Source organism: Acomys russatus, chromosome 32, assembly GCF_903995435.1.
Source record: "Acomys russatus chromosome 32, mAcoRus1.1, whole genome shotgun sequence".
Lineage (NCBI taxonomy): Eukaryota > Metazoa > Chordata > Mammalia > Rodentia > Muridae > Acomys > Acomys russatus.
The window spans coordinates 48,146,652-48,157,554 of NC_067168.1; the positions used below are offsets into that span (position 1 = coordinate 48,146,652).

A 10,903-nucleotide genomic window follows, 5' to 3' on the forward strand; every position below is an offset into this window, starting at 1 on the left:
CAGAACTTTTCATGCTGGGTAGGGAAGGTGGAGTAAGGACGTGAGGTGGGGGGGGGGCGGAGGGTAAGATCTCATCCCTGTTGGTTTTTGGGTACCTCTGCTGCCAAGGAGTCAGTTTGTCCTTGAGTGGTGAGAATGGTCTGGGCCATCTGTTGGAAGGTCCTGGGTGAACTGGGAAGAAAACTGGTGGGTGGAACAAGCGGCTGAGGTTCCTATTTAACATACTAAAGCAGACCTGGCCTCCAGTTCCTCCCAGCATCCCTCAGTCCCTACCTGTTACAGGGTATGGCCAGCATACCCCGCAGCATCGTGCACTGACTGCTCCAGTTCGGGGGCTGGGCTGCCCTCCCTCCTAGAGGCTCTTCCCTATATAATCCACACATTCTGGTTTCCTGCCCCTTCTCTTCCTTTGCGTCCGTGGCCTCCTGGCTGCTGTACTGGCTTCTTCTCTCTTCCCCTCCTCTTCTACCTAGATGGTTCAGGGTCATGACCACCCTGGACGTCCCGAGATGTGCCTGCCTCTGCCGCTGCTCTCCCACGTTTCTGTAATGAACTCTCCTCCACTGTATCTAGAAGCATCCATGTTCTTTCCTTTCCTTTCTATTTCTTTTTCCATTCACCACATAATCAGAGGGGTGGCCAGTCCTGAAGTCTTGGAGGTGACACCTGCAATTATTGCTGTGAAGGCCAGAAGGGGCAAGATTTGAACTGCCCTTTTACTATGCCAGGCAGATATAGAGTGTACAACCAGAATTGGTAGAGACTCTTCCCCATGGGTCACCCCAACTTGGGGACAAGAAATGCTAGTGTACAAAGCACTGACCGTTCGGCAGGTAGGCAGCAGTAGACTTGCGTACCAAAGAGGATGAAAGTGTTGCAGACTGAGAAGAGTTGTCAAGGGTTAGGGTTTTATTGCAGTCTAGGTCTCCCCCCTGGACCAATATCCCTCACCCCTTTCCTGCTAAAGGCAAGGGCGCCTTCAAGATAGTTATTTTAACTCATATGGCCACTAAACCTAAGAGCCTCCCTCAGTGGATTCACCTACCCCACCTCAAGCCCTTATTCCCCCACCTCATGGTAACTTCCTTCCTACATATCGACAGGACCCTGCTGCTCCCTTATGTTCCAGAGGATGCCGAGATCAACCACGTTGTCCCCAGTTGCAGATGACTGAGGCTCCACCCTCCCAGCCATAAGGCTCCACCCTCCCAGCCATGCTTTGCCCTACTGGATTGGACACAGACTTTTCCCTCTGTCCACTTCTCTCCAGAGTTACTCTTACATGTGAAGATTTGAGGTTCAAAAACCCCCCACTTCCAGCAAACAGTATGTTGGGATAATTTCTTTGTCTCCTGACAAGTCAGCCGTCATCATGTTGGGCTCACTTTACAGCTGTGCTTCTACCACTCCTGGGGAGACCCCCGATTCTGTTTTCCATCTGAAAAATGCAAACCTTGTGCCTTGTGTGTCTGTGAGCAATGGCTGTTTACATAGACCCTACTAAGCTAAAGGCATGGTGTTGTGGCTAATTCAGAAGTATGGCCATCTTTTCCTCTTCCCAAAATGTTTATTATAAGGCTAATTATTATCTAACTAACAATCAATGAAAACACAGACGCCTGATTATTTTAGAATAGGCGCTTAGCTGGGGTGAGACAGATATTACCTCCTGAGCTATCCTCCTTAATCCCCCAGTCTCTATGCCATCCCATCTGCTTCTAATAATTTCTACTTGGGCTACCAACCATCTATAATCCCCAAATACTTGCTAATGGTTTCCATCTCTTCCCATGAGGAACTTCAGAGGTCCTCCTCTGGGCCCACGTGCCTCTACTCCCACCCCATGGTGACCCTTCTTCATCCATCCCATCTCTTCCTCTGCTCCCTGTCTTCAAAAGCCCAAGAACCTTAGCCATGTCTACCTCATTTGCCTGCTCAGGTACATTGGCTTTTTATTGGTTAAACAGGAATAAGATTTTAGTCAAGGTTACAGAAATATTTGGGGTACATTAAAAAAAAACAGCAAGCAGTAATTAAGCATCAAACTATATCAGACCAATTTCCAACAGCCTGGTGCATTACATCATACATAATGACCAATGTATGGGCCAAAAGAAGCAAGCAGCAGGCATCCCACCTTACACACGAAGAAGCAGGCTCACAGACTATCCTGTTTGGGCCCATGGGTACGGCGCTGATAAAAACCAAAGCTCTTTCTATTCCCCGATTGGGTGTAGTGTTGTAAAGACCCTGGATAATATTAGGAACAAGGGTGCTGTTAGGCAGCCGTTTGGATTATCTAAAGGATACTAAGGCCAAAGTTCACTGGAAAGGTGAATACATTTAGAGCCCTTCATGTAGGGTTTCAGGTGTGGAGGCTAGAGGGTTTCTAAGAGGCATCCCAAGATTGAGAGGGTATGGAAGACACTGTTCCCATGGATGAGCAAGGGAAAGGAAAACATCACCATATCCTGTAATGTAGTCATGGGCAAACCCAGGACTCAGGGAGGACCAAATAAGGACAAAGCCACTTACTAGGTGAGGGGTGGGGGGGTGGGGTGGGGGGTGGGGGTCGTTGCCAGAGGAGAGACTCAGTGCCTGGCACCAGGGCTTTCGTAGCAGCCAGCAGGCGAGGACAAAAACCGCGCTCCAGTTTGCAGCGTCTCATCCAAGGAAAGGTTTGAGGAATGGAGTTGCAGAAGCCACAAGGGCCTACAGGAGCGGCGGGATTTACAGGCAGCTACGAAGTGAAGGTGGGAGAAGAGAGCGGGAAGAGGCGCGGAAGCCCAGTGGGACCTAAAGAAACTGCAGGGTTGCACCAGGTGGGGTGGGATGGGGTCAGGCGCAGAGGGCCAGCTGTGGCCTTAAAGTCTGTGGCTGGGGCCAAGGGCAGCAGAGAGCTGTTCTGTGCTGTGTCTTTGCGGTATTCCTTGGCTCCCGATGGCCAGGATACCTTTCCCGGCAGAGCCGTGTAACACTTGTGCTGGGGAAACCTTCCCCATGGGTGACACAACAATTCGGAGTTGGACTATAGTTGTATAGGGCATGGTCAAGCCAGGCTCCTAGCTCTCAAAGTCTCATTGTTGGAAAGTATGGAGTTTGGTTTTGGCCTTTTTGTGTCAATAGTGAGGTAACTGGAATATGAATGGCTTGAAATTCAGTATGACCTCCAATTGTACCCCAGATGCGCCCCGGATGAGAGCCTAGCCTCCAAACTTTTGTTCGCCATGGTAACCTAGACTTCCGGAATCCCAGAGACACCGGAAGGGGCGTTTCACGCTTCCGGCCCCGCCATTGTTGCCTTTTCTTGGCGGCGCGGGGTACGGAGAGCCGTCACCACAGGGAGGGAGGCGCGGCCGCCACTCGGGGCGCGACGCCGGCAGCTGCGGGGGTGCCTGGCGGAGCCTGAGCCGCTCGGCCCCGGGTCAGCGTTGCACCGGGCAGACGCGGCCAGGTGAGCGGCGCCCCGGGCTGGAGCACGAAAACGCCTAACCCTGGGGTATCCGGGGCCCGATATCAGGAACCACAGCACACATCCTAGTTGCCCCTGAGGAGTTGGTTTTCAAGTGGCATGCATAAACGGGAAACCTTCCTCCCCCCCAAACGATGTCAGCTAAGTTAGTCACATCTCTGTCCCTGTGTAACGCTTATACGTGGGTGCACGACTGGAAGCCAGTCCTGCCTTTTTAGTCTATCCAGAGAAGTGGAGCCCACGTCTGTGTAAACTGCAAACAATTGCAGTCAGAAAAGTGATCCAGCAGAGGTATGGTGGAAAACGGCCCATGGGATTACTAAAGCAATAGCCACTGGTATGCCAGGAGAGATCCTGTGTCAAATAGGAAAGGCCTCCTAGCGTTTCTGTTGTTTGTTTTTCTGACTAGGACCCCCGCTGTGGGCGGCCCTCGGGAAGCCCACTGATAAGTGCCGCATAAACCAGTTAAAAAGCACTGTTGTAGTAAGGGGGCCAGCGAGGAGGCCCTCTTTCAAGAGAAGTGGCATTCATTGTGCAGCCTGAGTAAGAGTGTGTCGGAAATGAAGAAAAAGAAGGGGGAGAGAGGGCTGGAGAGATGGCTCAGAGGTTAAGAGCACTGACTGCTCCTCCAGAGGTCCTGAGTTCAATTCCCAGCAACCACATGGTGGCTCACAACCATCTATAATGTGATCTAATGCCCTCTTCTGGCATGCATTAATATGTATATGCATTAATGAATAATTAAAAAAAAAAGAAGGGGGAGAGAGAAGTGGGCGCGCCCCCCCATATTTGTAGAGTAATAGTCCCAAACTTGACATCTTCTCCAGCTGAAGAGTTGAGCCTCCACTCCCAGCACAAGTTTATGCAGAAATTGAAGATACATATATTGCAATTTCAGTGCTTACTACAGGACATATTAAATAAAGGTGAAATAATTTAGTGTTCTCTTTAACTTTTTTTTTTTTTTTTTTTTTTTTTTTTTTTTGCATGCCCTACATTGGAGGACGTTGCTGTCCTTTTAATTCTGGGTACTTGGGGAAACTGGTTGAAGATGTGTGAAAGGCTATGAATGCTAAACCTAGACTTTTAGTTAGGTTTATTTTATTTAATTTATTTTTTTAGTTAGGTCTTACCCTGTCAGTGACCAGAGCCATTAATATCTCAAGCAGGAGAGTCCCTTGGAGTGATTTCTCTGTAGTCTTCTTTTACCCTGAAGCTTCACCAGCACCAAGAGTTGAGCACTGCAGGGTCTCTCGTTCTCTTTATGTTTCTGTAGGCGACACTGAAAACCAGCGCCTGCAGCTGGAAGGACAGTCGCATTCAGTGTGCCTGCTGTAGCCGGAACCAGCTTCCCTTTGCTGTCACAATGACCACGGAAGGCAGGGGAACACTGGGCCTCATCGCCAGCACTGCTGTGTGTCAGACGCAGGAGAGGGCCTTGACTGGGAAGCAGGAAGCAGGAAGCCAGACCTGGGGGCAGAGCTGCAGTCTCCAGAAGAACTACCCTCCTGTCTGTGAAGTCTTCCGGCTGTACTTCAGGCAGTTCTGCTACCATGAGACGTCGGGGCCTCAGGAGGCGCTGAGCCGGCTCAGGGAGCTCTGCCGGTGGTGGCTGGTGCCGGAGGTCCACACCAAGGAGCAGATCCTGGAGCTGCTGGTGCTGGAGCAGTTCCTGAGCATCCTGCCTGGGGAGCTGCAGGCCTGGGTCCAGCTCCATCACCCTGAGACTGGTGAGGAGGCCGTGGCTGTGGTGGAGGACTTCCAGCGACACCTCCGTGAGGCAGGGGAGGTAAGCAGTGGAGTCCGGGGCAGCATCTAGAACAGTTCTGAGCCTTGGGCTAGCCTGGGAATACGTAGTCTTTTCCTCACACCTCGTGCTGGTTTGCCGGAACCTTTTCCACCAATGGATGAACAATAGTTTGTGCTTCACGCCATAAGCAAAAATACAAAACCCCAACTGTCTTAGTCACTGCTCTATTAGAACAGCAGTTAGCAGCGGCTCATTTACAACCTCAGAGGTTAGCCCACTGTCATGGCCGGGAACCTGGCTGCATGCAGGTGTACATCCATGGAGCTCTGTGTCCTGAGAGAGAGAGACAGACAGACAGAGACAGAGACAGACAGACACTGACAAACTTCAAAGCCCACCCCCAGAGGCATTTTCTCTAACAAGGCCATACCTTCAATCCTTTCAAATAATGCCATTTCTTGGTGACTAGGCATTTAAATCTATGAGCCTGTAGGGGCCACTCTTAATTAAGCAGCCACACAAGCCTAGCTCTGAACCAGGTTTATGTGGTGGGGAGATGCATGTGCAGGTGAGTGTGTGTGTGTGTGTGTGTGTGTGTGTTGGCTAGAGAGCAACCTGAGGTGTTGTCCTCCAGCTGCTGGCCAGCTTTATTTCCTGAGACATGATCTCCCTGACCTGGATTTCAGTGGCCACCCTGTGAGTCCTAGGTGGGCTGACTGTGTGTGCATCTCCAGGGAGCCCTAGGGGTCTGACTGTGTGCGCGTCTCCAGGGGTAGGGTTACAATAATGTGTGCTCACACCTGACTCTTGTACATTGGTTCTGGGAGTCCGAGGGCAGGTTGCCGTGACCGCGTGGGAATCGCTGTATGGACTGAACATTCCCCAGCCCTGGCTGCTGCTTGTAAGTGCAGATAAAGCTCCTTACTGCAGTTTCTGAGTGTATGGGCAGAAGGCAGAGTTTAATGCACTGTTGTAACCCAACCCTGTGACCACTGGCAGCTAAATCCTGCTGCAGTTCTAGCACTCCACCCAGGACTCGGGCATGAGGGTTTCCTTGCCTTCGGCCACCACCATAACCATGTACAGGCAATAAACCAAATTAGAGACCATTTCTCCTGCTGCTTCTGCTTGGACATGGACGTGTACAGTCAGCTTGGTTTTTGGACAGGATTTCTTTAACCGCAGAATCAGTGGTTAGGCAAGGCTCCTGGCCTGTGAGTCCCAGGGGTCTGAAGTTGGCCTAAGTTGGCCACTCAGCTCTGTGACTCTTAGAAGGCAGGCTTTGCAAAGTGTCGTAATGTTAAATTTGAACATCTATATCCCCATATGTACAAAGTGAGCAGTGCCTGAGCAAAAAAGGCAGCTCAAATTGTCTTCTGGCTTGTACACACAGTTAGACACAGAAAGAACTAGTCAGGAGCAGCTGAGAACTGGTCTTCACTCAGGCTTAGCAGTATTTACCATCTGAGCTATCTTGATAGTTCACATCTTAAGAAAATGTGTGCCCAATTCCTGGCGCAGTGCAACTGGCTCTAGTGTCTGTTTTCCGGGCTCCTACAAGGAGGGTAAGAGAGGGCTGGCAGGGACGACCGTGAGCAGTGCACTTTGTGGGGTGCTGGGGAGATAGCCTGCTCCGTCCTTCCTGTGTGGGTGTCTTAGCGGTTTGGGTTCTCGTCCTTTGTGCTGCACTTTGAACCCAGTTCTGTTTCCTTATCTCTAGGTTCTGCCTGCAGCACAAGAGCAGGATGTGCATTTAAAGAAGATGAGAGCTCTCAGTGCAATAAAGGGGTCTCCTACCTCAACGTCCAGTCAGGACTCTGCCCCCGAGGCCCTCTCAGAACCTCCTTGTGCACGCCACCTCTCCAGTGGACACTTTGGTACTTGTCTCCCCACTTCTGGCCTCAAGTCATCTTGCCGTCTGCCCCTCTAGAGTCGCTTTTTTTGATCAGCCCAATTTGCAGCTCACTGAAATCCCACATTGCCTTACAGCTGGTCTTCTTCCTTAGTGGTGTGTTTATACTGTGATTATTTTTAAGAGTTCTTACCTACACAGCCGAGAGTCAGTGACATACATAGAAAGACGCAACCTCAGGACATAACTTGAGTGAAGCTGGGCACGGAGCGTCGTACCTGGCGTTCCCGGGCACGGAGCGTCGTACCTGGCGTTCCTGGGCACGGGGTGTCGTACCTGGCGTTCCCGGGCACGGAGGGTCGTACCTGGCGTTCCTGGGCACGGAGGGTCGTACCTGGCGTTCCCGGGCACGGGGTGTCGTACCTGGCGTTCCCGGGCACGGAGGGTCGTACCTGGCGTTCCCGGGCACGGAGGGTCGTACCTGGCGTTCCCGGGCACGGAGGGTCGTACCTGTTGTTCCCATACTGGGAAAGCCTTGGCAAGAGTATATCTGAGAGCTGAAGGCCATCCTGGACTACTTTGTAAGTGTTGGGCTAGCCTGTGCTACATATTAATACCCTCTGTCAAACAAAACCCAAAAAACAGCTACCACAAAGAAATGATACATATGGACAGTATCTGTCGCCAGGCATGACACTGCATTGTAAGAGGGGGTTATTGGGAGGCAGAGTAGGCCTGGGACGCTGGAGGAACCAGCAAGAGATGTGGCTGTTGAGAGGGCAGAGTGGAGCCTGGCATGGTGGTGCAGCCTTTACAATCCCAGCACTTGGGAGGCAGGCGCCAGCCTGATTGACTAGCAAGCTCTAGGCCAGCCAGGGCTAGACAGTGAGGCCCTATCTTAAAAAACAAAACAAACAAGCAGAACAAAGAAAGAAAAGAAAGAAACTGAACTTGCTGTCAAGGAACACTATCCAAAAACAAGGGAGCTTCCAAAGGCACCATGCGTCCACACATACATAAACACACATATGTAAATATTAACATACAGATATAAATATATAGACATACAACAGAGAGGATGTGCAGACAAACAGGCATGTAAACAGACAAACACATTTTTGGATGAAGCAGATGGTTTCAGCAGTGGCTTAACTCTGTCTTGGGTTCTCAAATGATCTAATACAAAGGTTCTCTATGTATGGAAAAATTACCTCATTCAAAAATAGATTCCATCAGTACATAAAAAGGGAGTTCCAGTAGGGCTGTTGGTCCTCATATCTAACTAGATAATCAACTTAAAGCAGCGGTGTTTATCTATGCGCTTGTTATGTGTTCAAAGCAGAAGTTTTATCTTTTTTTATTTCAAATGTATGTCATGTGTTCAAAGCAAGAGTTTTTTTTTTTTTAATGTTAAGATTTTTCTAAGAAACAGGTGTCTGTTTTGTTTCGTGTAGATAATAATTCATTCTTTGTTTCTCTCTTCATAGGCTCGCTCTTCTCAGGGTGCACACCTGGGCCTTATCCTTGGGCTAGGCTTAAAATGAATGTATTTCCTTAATCACTAATTTGCTTCATCTTGTTTTCCCTCTTAGTGTAAATCAAGTGCTTGATAGAGCTCCTAGCAGTTTTGTTACACTGCAGGAAGGTTTTAAATTACTTGAATCAAGTCAGAAATTCTTTGAAATCATCAATTTGTTTAAACAACACTATGTCATGAAGGTACATGTTCAAAGTAATTGGCAGGAAATCTACCCAACAAAGTGAAACAATAGACAGTGAGGGTCTCTGCCGTGCCGGACAGATGAGACAAGCACAGAGTGGCAGCATAGCAACAGTGAGCAGCCTTGAGGCAGAATACTTGGGCCTCGCCTAAAGCAGGAATACACCCATTCCCCAGCCATGCAATAAGTCAGCTGCCGCCAGGAAGCTCCCTTGTTTTTGCCAATCAAGCATGCAATTGCTCCCAGCATTCTGTGTTTTAAATTCCCTGAAGAAAAAGGGATATTCTCTACTTCTGAAATCTTGTCTCATTTCTTAAATAAATTATGACTTTTTTTTTTCAGCTCAAAGCAAAAAATAAATAAATAAATAAATAATTTTTTTTCTCATTTTGGTACTAGGTGAGAACAGGATGGGAAGTTCTGAGGACACTACAAAGCAGGCCATTTCTAAAGGATCCGACGCATTCAGCGCATCCTTGGGGGGACTCTTTGGAGTGACCCTGCTAGAGACGGAGTCTGCAGATATCTGTGAAGATCTTTTAGCACAGGTGGAAGGGCAATCCTCAGATGAAGATGAGAGTGAACTAGAAGGTGATTTATTGGAAAAGAAGGATGATAAAAACTCCACAGAAGACAGAAGTGAGGACTGTAAAGATGCAGGGGAGCAGCCAGCTCTGCCTTCCAGTCCTGTTGAGAGACAGAAACTTTGTCAGTGTGATGAACACGGCAAAGCTTTTAGCCGGAGCTCACACCTCCTCGGACACCAGAGAATCCACACATGTAAGGAGTGTGGGAAGACCTTCCGACAGACTTCTCAGCTAGTTGTTCACCTCAGAACGCACACGCAGGGAAAAATGTCTCAGTGTAATGAGCATGGGAAGACTGACAGCCGCAGCTCCCGTCCTACTCAACACCACAGTCTCCGCAATGGGCAGAAACCTTATAAATGTAACAGTTGTGCAAAAGTTTCCATCCAGAATCCCCAGCTCATTGATCATGGAGAGGAGCCCGAGTGCAGCGGCCGTGGGGAGGTCTTCACTTGGCGTAGAAGTCGCGCCCGACATCAGGTCCTCCACATGAGTGAGATGCCCTGCGAGCGTGATGAGTGTGGGACCGCCGTCTGTTCCAGCAGAAATCTCACTGACCACCAAAGGATCCACACTGGGGAGAAGCCTTATGCATGTGCTGAGTGTGGCAAGGCCTTTAGTCGGAGTAAGTGTCTTGCTCGGCATTGGCGTCTCCACACTGGGGAAAAACCATTCAAATGTAGTAAATGTGGGAAAGCCTTCAACCAGAGCTCTCAGCTCATTGACCATGAACGGATTCACACTGGAGAAAAACCTTTTGAATGCAGTGAGTGTGGTAAGAAATTCAGTTTAAGCAAATGCCTTATTCGGCACCAGAGGCTTCACACTGGAGAAAAGCCCTATAGATGCAGCCAGTGTGGCAAATCCTTCAATCAAAACTCTCACCTCATCATACACCAGAGAGTTCACACCGGTGAGAAGCCGTATGAGTGCAGTGAGTGCGGGAAGGTCTTCAGTTACAGCTCTAGCCTTATGGTTCATCAGAGGACCCACACTGGTGAGAAGCCCTACCAATGCAAAGACTGCACGAAAGCTTTCAGTGACAGTTCCCAGCTAATTGTGCACCAGAGAGTTCACACTGGTGAGAAGCCATATGAATGCAGCGAGTGTGGGAAAGCCTTTAGTCAGCGCTCCACCTTTAATCACCACCAGCGAACTCACAGTGTGTACAAGCCCCCAGGTCCGCGTCACACAGTGTCGTAGGCACTCCTTAGACATGCCCATGGCTCTCTTCATTGACTTTGCCCCCTCATGTTTTTTTTTTTTTTTTTTTTTTTTTTTTTTTGGTTTTTCGAGACAGGGTCTCTCTGTGTAGCCTTGGCTGTCCTGGACTCACTTTGTAGACCAGGCTGGCCTCGAACTCACAGCGATCCGCCTACCTCTGCCTCCCGAGTGCTGGGATTAAAGGCGTGCGCCACCACGCCCGGCTTTCCCCTCATGTTTTTTTTTTTAACATGTCTGGGTGGTTTTGCCTACATGTATGTCTGTGTACCTCTTAGGTGCCTGGTGGCTACAGAGGCC

At 49.6% G+C, this 10,903-nt stretch overlaps 1 protein-coding gene across 1 annotated transcript; it reads left to right on the forward strand.

The window, feature by feature from the left end:
* The first annotated feature begins 4,733 nt into the window (after nt 1-4,733).
* On the forward strand, nt 4,734-10,600 carry Zkscan7 (zinc finger with KRAB and SCAN domains 7). Its single transcript, XM_051140406.1, has 4 exons — nt 4,734-5,280; nt 6,943-7,099; nt 7,333-7,655; nt 9,195-10,600. The coding sequence occupies exons 1-4, from the start codon at nt 4,839-4,841 to the stop codon at nt 10,583-10,585; spliced, it is 2,313 nt and encodes a 770-aa protein (XP_050996363.1). The 5' UTR covers nt 4,734-4,838; the 3' UTR covers nt 10,586-10,600.
* Nucleotides 10,601-10,903: the final 303 nt, after the last annotated feature.

Excerpts from the sequence above, each read along its gene's own strand:
- Zkscan7 (XM_051140406.1), top strand. The coding sequence starts at position 4,839 with ATGACCACGGAAGGCAGGGGAACACTGGGCCTCATCGCCAGCACTGCT. Across the intron at positions 5,281-6,942 it reads GGTAAGCAGTGGAGTCCGGG|GTTCTGCCTGCAGCACAAGA; the intron begins GCAGCATCTAGA and ends CCTTATCTCTAG. Across the intron at positions 7,100-7,332 it reads CCTCTCCAGTGGACACTTTG|CTGGGCACGGAGCGTCGTAC; the intron begins GTACTTGTCTCC and ends ACTTGAGTGAAG.